The sequence below is a fragment of the Jaculus jaculus genome, chromosome 14, assembly GCF_020740685.1.
Source record: "Jaculus jaculus isolate mJacJac1 chromosome 14, mJacJac1.mat.Y.cur, whole genome shotgun sequence".
NCBI classification, from domain to species: Eukaryota; Metazoa; Chordata; class Mammalia; order Rodentia; family Dipodidae; genus Jaculus; species Jaculus jaculus.
The window spans coordinates 65,534,917-65,547,948 of record NC_059115.1 but is presented as its reverse complement, the minus strand read 5'-3'; the positions used below and the strand labels follow the sequence as shown (position 1 = coordinate 65,547,948).

Sequence of the window (13,032 nt, the reverse complement as noted above, 5' to 3'; positions counted from 1 at the left end):
CCCAGGGGCTCTTGAGTATATCCTAATTGATGAGCTCCAGGCCAGTGCAAGTTCCTGTCTCAAAAATGCATGCAGACCACACACGTGCACACAGAAGTTTTAAAAGGTGTGGCAGCTCATGCCAGTAATCCCAGCACTCAAGAAATGGAAGCAGGAGGGTCAGAAGTTCTAGATCATCCTCAGCTACAAAGCAGGTTCTGTGCCAGCTTAGGTTACATGAAACTCTGGCTCAACACATACATCCTTGACTAAAAGCAAAAAAGAAGATAAACTAACTTTTTTGTTTGGTTGGGTTTTTTTGTTTTGTTTTGATTTTTCGAGGTAGGGTCTCACTCTGGTCCAGGCTGACCTGGAATTAACTCTGTCATCTCAGGGTGGCCTTGAACTTATGGCAATCCTCCTACCTCTGCCTCCTGAGTGCTGGGATTAAAGGCGTGTGCCACCATGCCCAGCTGGTTTGGTTTTTCAAGGTAGGGTCTCACTCTAGTCCAGGCTGACCTGGAATTCACTGTGTAGTCTCAGGGTGGCCTCAAACTCATGGTGTTCCACCTACCTCTGCCTCCCTAAAGGCATGCACCACCACGCCCAGCAGGTAAAACCAATTTTACTAGTATGTAGCTTACTTAACCTAATATATTCAAGGCCAGAGATTAGTTCATGATAAAGCACTGGCCACAGCATACGTAGGCCCTGGACTCCTCAGAACTGCAAAGGAAAAACATACGATTAACTCAGCATTACCCAAAATCACTGAGATTTGTTTCCTTTACCCCCTCCCCCCCCCAAAATTAATTTGTATGTTAACACAGACTCAGCACCTGTGTTGGAAGGAGCCTCGCATGGCAGGCAGCTGCCACACTGACAGTGCAGTCAAGTCTCCTGGCTGAATCCCTCTGGCAGGGGTGCCCCACTTATTTCACTTGATACCCCAGCCCCACACTGGTACAGATGTGAATTTCTTGCTGAGTGATGACCAAAAATGTGATCAATAATGCTTCCTTTTTTTTTTTTTTTTTAAACAACCTTAGGAGCCTTTAACAATAGTGAAACTCTGGCAGGCCTTCACATCAATCCAGCCCACCTTCAGGACTACCTACATGGCCTACCACTACTTCCGAAGCAAGGGCTGGGTGCCCAAAGTGGGGCTCAAGTACGGCACAGATCTGTGTGAGTAACTCTTGGCCTGGCAGATATGAGGCCAGGCTTTGCCTCAGGTTTACACAGCAGGGGGCTTCAAGGAATAGCACAGAGGCAAGGGTCCAGAATGTGGAGGCCCCACAGGAGAGTCAGGCTGGGACAGAGCAGGTGGAGCCTGACAAAGGTCACAAATATTTTTGGATCAGAAATTTTGAGATTTTGTACAGATAAGTGACTTGAGTCTAATGGCACTATGTGTATGCTATCTTAACAATGACAGGGGGAGACTGGTTAGGGCAGTTGGGCATAAAAGACCCACTAAAGGAATGTGTTACAATCAGGTTCGTATTGCTGGTAGAAATCACCTGACCAAGAGCAGCTTGTGGGAAAAAAAGTTTATTTTGGAAAGATGGATTAGAGGTTAAGGCATTTGCCTCAAAGCCAAAGGACCCAGGTTTGATTCCCCAGGACCCATGTTAGCCAGATGCACAAGGGGGCACATGCATCTGGAGTTCATTTGCAGTGGCTGGAGGCCATTGCATGCCCATTCTCATTCTCTCTCTCTCTCTCTCTCTCTCTCTCTCTCTCTCTCTGTCAAATAAATAAATAAAAATTTTGTTTTAAAAAGGTTTATTTTGGCTTACAAGCTTGAGGGGAAGCTCCATGATGGCAGGGAAAATGATAAAATGATAGCATGAGCAAAGCGTGGACATCACCCCCTGGCCAACATAAGGTGGCCAATAGCAACAGGAGAGTGTGCCAAACACTGGCAAGGGGACACTTGGCTATAACACCCAAAAGCCTGCCCCCAACAATACACTCTCTCCAGGAGGCTTTAATTTCTAATTGCCATAAGCTGGGGAGACTAGCATTCAGAATACCTAAGTTTATGGGGGACACTTGAATCAAACCATCACAGAATAGATGTAGCATTTGTGGGTAGGTAGGAGTCAGGGGTGACTTCTAGCCACTGGCCCATAATTTGGGTGTGTTAAACACATCCAGTTGGGGCACAGATTGAACGTCCTTATTTGAAATACTTGGACACAGAAGCATTTCAGACTTTCGAATATTGGTACATATGTAATGGGAAGGGGAGCCAGGTCTAAACACAAAATTCATAGTGGTTCTTATACATATAGACTGAAGGTAATTTTATGTAAGTTTAATGATTTTATGAACAAAGCAAAGCTTCATGTGGAATTTTCTACTTGTGACATCATGTCAGCACTCAAAAGTTTCAGCTTGCTGGGACTGGTGGAGATGCAGCTTGATGAAAAAGCTTTGGCCTAGCATGCATGAAGCCCTGAGTGTGCTCCCCATCACCAAAGGGCACCGCGGCACCTACCCAGGGCCTGGGTACGTTGGCATTCACTAAGCTCTTGAAGAGGATCATCAGTCCAGAATGGAGGGCAGGGTGTGCCCATCCCTCAGCAATGAAAGGCTTCTTTTTGTTTCTTCCATGTTGGTTATCAGGCACGGAGAAACCAGTGGGGTGACATATGAGAGTCACTGGAGATGAACCTGCCCCGTTTCAAGATAGTTGTGCTGGCTGCAAATCATTTTAAACAAGTGATGGGCCAGCCCTTCTACTGTCTTCACTTCCCACCCCATTCTCCTTTTCACAATCCTGTGAGTATAGCCACTCAGCCTAAATGCCTGGCAGGTCTCCAGCATTCTTACTTGATGGGTGAAAGGTAGCAGTAAGAACTCAGGGGTTCACGGCCAGCTCTTCCTCTCACTACCTGTGAGACCTCAGTCCTACTGAGCATCAGCTCACACATCCTGTGATGTGGATAGCACCACCTTTACCGAACGCTTGAGAGGAAGGCAGGCGATGAGGTGGGCTGACAAGGCACTCAGCAAAAGCCCTTTCCCTGCAACTTTCTATCTTCCATGGGCAAGCCATTTTTGTACATGATGCATTGAGAGAGCACTCCTGATTTATACTTCTTTATGTGTTTGTTTGTTTTGATTTGGGTTTTGGTTCTTTTGAGGTAGGGTCTCACTAGCCCAGGCTGACCTGGAACTCACAGCCATCCCCCTACCTAGGCCTCCTAAATGCTGGAATTAAAGGCACTACCACACCTGGCAACATTCCTGATTTAAAAAGAAACTGCCTTGGGCTAGGGATATAGTTCATTGGTAGAGCACTTGTACAGAATGTACGTGGCTAGGGTTCTGTCCTCATGCATAATAAATAAGCAAATTAAAAATGAACTACTTTGTAAGGATAATTAGAAGGAAATGATGGATTTTTAAAAAAGAAAAGAGCCGGGCGTGGTGGCGCACGCCTTTAATCCCAGCACTCGGGAGGCAGAGGTAGGAGGGAGGCAGAGGTAGGAGGATCGCAGTGAGTTCAAGGCCACCCTGAGACTACAGAGGTAATTCCAGGTCAGCCTGGACCAGAGTGAGACCCTACCTCACAAAACGAAACGAAACGAAACGAAAAGAAAAGAAAAGAAAAGACAGGAAAAGAAAAGAAAAGAAAAGAAAAGAAAAGAAAAGAAAAGAAAAGAAAAGAAAAGAAAAGAAAAGAAAAGAAAGAAAACTAGGTGTGATGGTACATACATACCTTTACTCCAAGCACCTGGGAGATGGAAGCAGAACTGAGAGTTCCAGGCTCAAAAATATGAAATGAGGGCTGGAGAGATGGCTTAGCAGTTAAGCGCTCGCCTGTGAAGCCTAAGGACCCCGGTTCGAGGCTTGGTTCCCCAGGTCCCACGTTAGCCAGATGCACAAAGGGGCGCACGCATCTGGAGTTCGTTTGCAGAGGCTGGAAGCCCTGGTGCGCCCATTCTCTCTCTCTCTCCCTCTATCTGTCTTTCTCTCTGTGTCTGTCGCTCTCAAAAAAAAATTTTTTAAAAAAATATGAAATGAAGTTCGAGGTCACCCTGAGACTACATAGTGAATTCCAGGTCAGCCTGGGCTACAGTGAGACCCTACCCCAAAAGAAAAAAAAAAAAAATGAGGGCTGGAGAGATGGCATTCATCTGTAAAATAGAGCTTTCCTAGGCCTCAGACATGCCAAGCATGTGGCTCTGTCACTCAGCTACATTCCAAGGCCCATTTTTTCAGACCTTATTTTCATTATTGTCATTATTATTAATTATTGATTTTGCTTTAAACTGAGGTTTGACCCCAGTGCCTCATCCATGTTAATCACATGCTCTACCTCCAAACTATAGTTCCTCCCTTTCCCTCCCCTTTTTCTCAGTACTGAGGATTGATTAAACCTAGTCTCACACCTGCTAGGCAAGTGCTGCACTGCTCAGCTACATCTCCATCCTTTGGACTTTATTTTCAAGCCAGCATTTCTCAGACTTCTGAAACTTTTTTTTTTTTTTTGAGGTAGGGTCTTGCTCTAGCCCAGGCTGACCTGGAATTCACTCTATAGTCTCAGGGTGGCCTTGAACTCACAATGATCCTCCTACCTGTGCCTCCCAAGTGCTAGGATTAAAGGTGTGCGCCACCACACCTGGCTGACTTTTGTCTTTTTATTTGTGAAGCATTTTTTTTAAATAGTTTTAGTTTTCCTTCTGAATATACTGCTAACTGTTGTCCTCATAACCAGTTTTTTGTGCCCTTACAAAATGCCAGGTGCTATACTAATATTTCTGCCTCATTAAGCCCATTTTCCACACAAAAATTGATATTCCAAACGTCATGTGGTCTTGGCACTGCTGAGGCTTGATCTTGGATCTGTCAGATTGCACTGCTCATGTCCTTACCTTTCTAATTAGTCCTCCACCAGTCGTCAGTCATTGGAAATGGCCTGCGTGGGAACACCTTTAAAGCTACCTTTAAAGTGTCATGGATTAAGCTGGGTGTGGTGTCACATGTGTTTAATCCCAGCACTCAGGAGGCAGAGGTAGGAGGATTGCCATGAATTCAAGGCTACCCTGAGACTGCATAGTGAACTTCAGGTCAGCCTGGGTTAGAGAGAGAAAGAGAGACCCTACCTCGAAGAAGAAAAAAAAAAAGTGGGACTGGAGGATTAATGTTCAACTCTCTAGATCCCGCATAAACCAGGCCCACAAGGTGATGCAAGCATGCAAGGTCACACATGTACACAAGGTGGTACATGTGTCTTGAGTTTGATTGCAGTAACTGGAGGCCCTGGCATGCCAGTTCTCTCTCTTTCTCTCTCGCTTGCTCACTCTCACTTTCTCATTTAAAAAAAAAAAGTCATGGGTTAGAGACTAGCATGGATCTCAGGTAATGACTTCAAGTGTTAGAGAAGACCTTAATTTCCCTTGATGCTTCATTTTTTTAAGTTTTTATTTATTTATTTATTTATTGCTGGCTAGAATGCACCCTGCTTTTTGAAAATTTATTTGAGACAGAGAGAGTGAGAGAGAGAAAGAAAGAAAAAAGTGGCCTCCAGCCACTACAAACAAACTCCAGACATATGCGTCACCTTGTGTGTCTGGTTTACATGGGTACTAGGGAATTGAACCTGGATCCTTAGGCAAGCACCTTAACTGCTAAGCCATCTCTCCAGTCCCATGCTTCATTTTTGGTTTTGTTACTTGAGATGGGATCTCACTATATGCCCAGCTTGAGCAGTCAGGCCTTGTCAGCCTCGAGCACCTGGAATGATTGTGTGTGCGTGTGTGTGTGTGTGTGTGTGTGTGTGTGTGTGTGTGTGCGCGCGCGCGCGCGCACGTGCACGCATGCGCATGCATGCTGCTGTGCCCTGTGATGATGTTGTTTGAGAATTTTGGAATTAGATTCAGAGAAGTTAATAACTTGTCTGAGGTCACAGAACTTGGGGTGGCAGAGATTTAAAGTTCACATTTATCCCAGCATGAGGTTTCCTTCCACTACACCGTCTCCAAATGTGCAGAACCTTTTTGAATGTACTTGGCTATTTACTTGTATTTGAGCTGAATTGCTGAATATTTTAAATACAATTTAAGTAGGAAATTCAAATAATAAAATAGCTACATTACAGCAGGACATACAGACTAGCAAACCCAAACCAGGGTGAAAGGTTCCTACCATGTCCCTGGGAGTCCTACAGTTTGTCTCAGAGCTTCCTGAGCTAGCTACAGGATTGCTGTCCAAAAAGGAAGATTGCACTAGTTCCTCAAGGGAAACAAAACTTTTCCTTGAACTTCCCTCCATTGGGTAGCAGGAGGATAGCCAAAAGCTCAGAGGTGTTCTTGCAGTAATTCCCATGGCTGTAGTTACTTAGAAACATCAGCTCTTGGGCTCGGTCATGAATCATTCTGTGTTCGTGTGAGAGCCAACATGATCATGTCTGATTGGTGGGCAAGTGAACTCCAGAAGGGGCTTCAGGACCTCAAAGTCACTGTCACAAAGGACTGAGCCCAGGCTGTGGACCCAGGAGGGGGCTATGGGCTGACCTGCGAGTGTCAACCCAGCTTGATGTCTGGGAGACTGAGAGCTGTGATCTGGCCACTTATTAAGAGGAAGACAAAAATAGATTTTGTGGGACTGGAGAGGTGGCTTAGCAGTTAGGTGCTTGCCTATGAAGTCTAAGGACCTCGGTTTGAGGCTCGATTCCCCAGGACCCACATAAGCCAGGTGCACAAGGTGGCACATGCATCTAGAGTTTGTTTGCAGTGGCTGGAGGTCCTGCCACACCCATTCTCTCTATATCTGCCTCTTTCTCTCTTAGTCTGTCACTCTCAAATAACTAAAAATAAACAAAAAAAATTTTAATAGATTTTGTAAGCAGCTAGCCAGTTTCTGCCACAGGCTGTGGCCTCCAAAGGGTCCCCTGAAGAGTCCCATAGTGTCTGGGCCCAGGCTCTTCACTGAGCAGCTTTCTTGACCCCCAAGAGAAGGGCAAGCAGAGTGTGTAGTTATAGAGATATAGATAGAGTATGTAGTAATAACTTGTTTTGGCCTCTTGACTTGGAATTTCTTAAAAATAGGCTTGAGTCTCATTTGTTTTCAGCTGCAGCATCCATCACAGTACGGGCCAGACTGGGCACCCAGGCACTTAGAATTTGATTGATTTGGAACAAATAGCAAAATGTTGTTCTACATTACATCAACTTAACCTCTTAGTGCAATTTTACACGATTGTCTTGGACAGTGTAAAATAAAAGAAAGACAAGAGTCACTTGTGGCCGTGACAGTGTGTTTTAGACAGTGTGAGTCCCTGGGCTCAATCCCCAACAGCAGGGAAAAAATAAAATAAAGTGACTCGCACTTGATGTCAGGAGTTGCTGGTGGGAGTGAGCAGGGCAGACAAGGGCATCAGATTTCTTGGCAGCGTACTCAGCTCACTGACTGTACGGTTTTAGGGTAGAAAGAATTTGGGTTTTGTTTCTGTTTTTGTTTGTTTGGTTTTGGTTTTGGTTTTGGTTTTTTGGGGGGCAGGGTCTCACTCTGGCCCAGGCTGACCTGGAATTCACTGTGTAGTCTCAGGGCAGCCTCGAACTCGTGGCAATCCTCCTACCTCTGCCTCCCTCTGTACCACCACACCCAGCCGAGTTTGGGTTTTTAAAGCAGACAGTAGTATCCACATGCAGATAGCTGGATGTCCTACTCCCTTTGGAAAAGAAAAACATGAATAATAAAATACACTTTTGACCTTGAGTGGTTATATGCTTTCTTTCTCTTCTTTGCAGTGCTATATCGGAAAGGCCCTCCATTTTACCACGCAAGGTTTGGAAGAATTTTTAAATAAATCAATGGCTTAAAGAACACAAGGAGATTTCTAGCTTCCAGTTCAATTTTCAGAGCCATGGGGTGACTTTGTTTGGGGTTGATAAAGTCAATGGCCACTGGGTTGAGACAGCAGCTTGGTGCAAAGCCCTGGGTTCCATTCCCCACACCACGGGACAAGAACAAATCCATGCCTTCCACACTGACATCAACACAGTAAGATGGAAGAACCCCTGGGTCATGATCTTGTGTTTTTGTGTTAAGCCCCGAGTTAACCTGTGCACATTGTTGTCACAACAGTGTTGGGACAACTGTGTGAGCTTAGCTCTCCGATTTGGAAGCATATTTCCATTCCTTAAGTAGGCAAGCATTGAAATGACCCTAGAAACTTTACCTTCCCTTTTGACCTGTCATTAGTGTATTTTCAGTAGCTGTCTAGGCAGTTAAAGGCAGGCAATGAAAATTTTTTTCTGTATCTCCATTCTCGGTAAGATAAGCTGTTCTTTTTTGCTCAGGTAAGTGTCATGCTTTTGATTTTTATTTGTCTTCCAGCTATTCTGTCATCATCGAGCTGGTGGATGACCACTTTGAAGGTTCCCTCCGCAGACCATTCAGCTGGAGGTCCCTGGCCGCCTTGAGCAGAGTTTCAGTGAATGTCTCTAAGGTAACAGCACCAGCTTTGCCTGGCTGAAGCTTGAAAGATTTTCCTCCCCACCCCCACCCCCATCCCTTTTGTTTCTTCTTAAATACAGTAGAATTAAAAAAAAAAAAAATCATGGGCTGGAGAGATGGCTTAGCGGTTAAGCGCTTGCCTCTGAAGCCTAAGGACCCCAGTTCAAGGCTTGATTCCCCAGGACCCATGTTAGCCAGATGTACAAGGGGGCGCATGCGTCTGGAGTTCGTTTCCAGTGGTCTATCCCTCTCTCTCTCTCTCTCTCTCTGCCTCTCTCTGTCTGTCGCTCTCAAATAAATAAATAAAAATAAAAAATTTTTTAAAAAAAATCATGTGTATAGCCAGGTGTGGTAGCCCACATTTGCAATCTCAGTGCTCAGAAAGTAGAAGTAGAAGGATCATGAGTTTGAGGCCAGCCAGGGCTTAGTGTGGCCCACAGGAAAATAGAGCCTATACTGTAGCCAGTGTTCTTAGGCCTGACTGAGATTTAAAAAAAAAAAAAAAATTATTTGCTGAAATTTTAAAATGTTCCTGCCACTGAAGTTCAGGCATCTTTGGGGTCTCTGTGCCCCTTGCTTGTTGGTCTGCAAGTTGCCCTCTTCTGCCATCGTAGTTGGTGTCCCTTCCCCACCTGGGACAAAGCCTGATGTCTCTATGATGATGTGACTTAGATGCTGCTTTCCTTCTCGGGTGCTATTGTTCTGGGAGTGTGGCATGGCTCTAGGAGCAGGGTTGCTTTGGGAACAAGATGCGCCCTGTGAATTTGCACATCATGGTGTGTTCACGCGCACACAGAGAGGGAGTGGAGACCACCTGTATCACTGTTCTGTTCACCTGCCCTCACTGACACTGTCATCTTGTGAAATATGGAAATTGCTTTTCTCCTCTCAATAGGAGCTTATGCTGTGCTATTTGATTAAGCCCTCTACCATGACTGACAAAGAAATGGAGACCCCAGAATGTATGAAGAGAATTAAAGTTCAGGTGTGTAAGCACAGAGACAGATCTGTGCCATCCAAAGATTTGTGTGTGCCAAACTGTATTCTCTAGTCCCTAGACTGCAAATGGAAATGGCCTTGCCTCGGTGACAAAACCCATCTTTGAGTGCTGTAAACCTGCCTGTTCCCCTGTCTCCCCTGAGCTCCTTGTTCTCCCACCTTCCCGGCTGCTGTGTTCTGTGCCTCTCCATTGCCCACTGTCGATCCATACTGTCAGCCAGGCCAAGACCTGCCAGAGGCCAGAAGCCTCCCTGCCTCCTTAACTTCTCATCAGAATTCTCCCCCGTCCCCTTCAGTGCTGGGGCTGGAACCCAGGGCCTCCCACCAAGCACGCCTCTGCCACTGAGCTTCCCCCCCACCTCTCTCATCTGACTTATGCTTCTATTTGGACTAAGCCTCCTCCTGTCTTGACTGATTTTCCTCTGCCAGGGCCACCAAGTTCATTATCAACTCATGAGTGTCTGCTAATGTTTTGGTGCCCATCCCCGCTGCCTGCAGGACTTGAACAGTGTCTTCAGTGTGCCATTGTTTTCCTTCTCTCTGCATGTGGTACCCTCCTTGCTTACACTACTGTCCCACGCAGACCTTCTGGTTGGTCCCCAGAGCCACCTTCCTCCACTTTTCCTACTGTTCTCCACTAAGGTCATGTAATGCTGACTTGGAAATCAACTCCTCCTGTGTCAGTGGCTGATGCAGGGGAGCCAGTGGCATACATGTTAGACACCATCCTTCGTCACTGACATATGTCGGCAGAGCAGCACATTAAGGTCTTCTTAGTGGTGATAGTCATGAGTCACTTGTAAGGGTTGTATTCTTTTTTAAATATTTTATTTATTTACTTGAAAGAAAGAGAATGGGTATGCCAGAGCCTCTAGCAACTGCAAACAAACTCCAGACGCATGCACCACCTTGTGCATCTGGCTTATGTGGGTCCTCAAGCTTCACAGGCAAGAGCCTTAACCACTAAGCCATCTCTCCAGCCCAGGGTTGTTTGTATTCTTCACATTGAGCTTTCTCCATGTCTTCCTGTTTCAGGAGCAGAAAGGGAACCCTTGCATAGACAGTGCATTGTGAGTGTAACTATGATAGCAGTGCTTGGTGTACACTTTCATTTTGCTTTGGAAATTCAATTCTCTCCTTTTGCTCGATTGCAGGAGGTGATTGTCAGCCGATGGGTCTCTTCACGAGAGAGGAGTGAACCAGATGAGCTTTAGCCATCAACCTCGATTCCTCCACTCACTAACAACCACTACTGAGTCTCCTACCATAGCCAAGTTCAGGGCTAGGTTAAAAAAAAAAAAAGTCCTGATAAGCTGAACTTACCTAATAAAAAATTACAATCACACACACAAAAAAAGAAAAGTCCTGAGACAGGCGTGGTGGCGCACACCTTTAATCCCAGCACTCGGGAGGCCAAGGAAGGAGAATCACTGTGAGTTTGAAGCCACCCTGAGACTACATGGTAAATTCCAAGTCAGCCTGGGCTAGAGTGAGACCCTACCTCAAAAAAAAAAGTCCTTTTATTGTAATTACTCATTAATTTGACAGTTGTAATCCTAGCATGATGGTGCATGCCTTTAATCCCAGCACTTGGAGGCAGAGGTAGGAGGATCACTGTGAGTTCGAAGCCACCCTGAGATTACATAGTGAATTCCAGGTCAGCCTGGGCTAGAGTGAGACCCTACCTCGAAAAAACAAAAAAGAAAATCCATTGAACATCTGCCAAGAATTTTCTGTATCATAGAAAGTCTTTAAAGCATCAATTGCTGAATCACCTAATTCTCAGTGAACTCATCATTTGGCAACTTTGAATATAGAACTCAATATTGTACAGTATTAGCTAAAAAACTACATCATTTTATAAAATAAAAACAAGCAATGAAATAATGTTTGGAGAAACAATGATTAATTTACATTTTTCAAAATACAACAAGGAGAGCTGGGCGTAGTGGTGCACGCCTTTAATCCCAGCACTTGGGAGGCAGAAGTAGGAGTATCACCATGAGTTCGAGGCCACCCTGAGATTACATAATGAATTCCAGGTCAGCCTGGGCTACAGTGAGACCCTTCCTCGAAAAACCAAAAAAAAAAAATAATATATATATATATATACACACACACACACACACACACACACACACAACAAGGAGGACTGGAAAGATGGCTTAGTGGTTAGGGTGCTTGCCTGAAAAGCCTAAGGACCCATGTTCAACTGTCCAGGTCCCATAAGCCAAATACACAAAGTAATACAAGTACACAAGGTTGCACATGTGCACAGGGGGTGCACACGTGTGGAGTTTGATTGAGGTGGATGGAGGCCCTGGTGTGCCAATTCTCCCATGCACACATATGTTTAAAAAAAAAAAAAAAAAAAAGGCCAGTCAATTAGTTGAACTTGCCTCAAAAAAAAAAAAAAAATATATATATATATAGCCAGGCATGGGGACACACACCTTTAATCCCAGCATTCAGGAGGCAGAGGTAGGAGGATCATCATGAATCCAAGTCCACCCTGAGACTAAATAGTGAATTCGAGGTCAGCTTGGGCTAGAGTGAGAACCCTACCTTGAAAAATAAATAAATCCAAGAAAGAAAAAAAAAACTTTTTTCTTCATTGATGCAGAGCAGCAAAATATTTGCAGCAGCTGAAGGTCCTGGTATGCCCATTCTCACCCTCTCCCACTTTCTCTCTCTCAAATAAATGAATAAATAATATATAGCCATGGGCTGGAGAGATGGCCTAGCAGTTAAGGCGCTTAAGCCAAAGGACCTAGGTTCAACTCCCAAGGATCCATGTAAGCCAGATGCACAAGGGGGCGCACTCATCTGGAGTTCATTTGCAGTGGCTGGAGGCCCTGACACGCCTTTTCTCTCTCTACCTACCTACCTATTTCTGTATTTTTCTCTCCAATAAGTAAAATATTCTTTTAAAAATTTATAAAATAAAAATATATAGCCAGGCATGGTGGCACACGCTTTTAATCCCAGCACTCAGGAGGCAAAGGTAGGGGAATCGCCATGAGTTCAAGGCCACCTAAGAGTACCTAATGAATTCCAGATAGCCTGGGCTAGAGTGAGGCTACCTTGAAAAACATTTTTTTATTGACAACTTCCATAATTGTAAATAATATCCCATGGTAATTCCCTCCCTCCTCCCCTCTTTCTACTTTGAAACTCCACTCTCCATTACATCCCCTCCCCCTCTCAATCAGTATCTTTTATTTTGATGTTATGATCTTTTCCTCCTATTATGATGGTCTTGTGTAAGTAGTGTCAGGCACTGCGAGGTCATGGATATCCAGGCCATTTTGTGTCTAAAGGAGCATGTTGTATGGAGTCCTACCTTTCCTTTGGCTCTTACATTCTTTCTTTCACCTCTTCCGCAGTGGACCCTGAGCCTTGGAAGGTGTGATATAGATATTTCAGTGATAAGCACTCTTGTCACTTCTCAGCACCATGGTGCCTTCTGATTCATCCCAAGGTCACTGCCATCTGAAAAGAGAAGCTTCTCCAACCAAAAGTGAGAGTAGCATTAACATATGGGTATGAACATTAAGAGAAGTGCTTACTGGGCAGTTT

General features: G+C 44.9%; 1 protein-coding gene across 1 annotated transcript in view; it reads left to right on the top strand.

Moving 5' to 3' along the window:
• The window catches only part of Tsen2 (tRNA splicing endonuclease subunit 2), a 41,761-nt gene extending 30,338 nt beyond the window's left edge, over positions 1-11,423 (top strand). The window contains exons 8-12 of the mRNA XM_045133832.1: positions 1,029-1,167; positions 7,746-7,782; positions 8,335-8,446; positions 9,350-9,439; positions 10,608-11,423. Of these exons, the coding sequence (XP_044989767.1) occupies positions 1,029-1,167; positions 7,746-7,782; positions 8,335-8,446; positions 9,350-9,439; positions 10,608-10,667 (438 nt within the window). The 3' untranslated portion in view covers positions 10,668-11,423. The remainder of the gene's footprint in view (positions 1-1,028; positions 1,168-7,745; positions 7,783-8,334; positions 8,447-9,349; positions 9,440-10,607) is intronic.
• Positions 11,424-13,032: the final 1,609 nt, after the last annotated feature.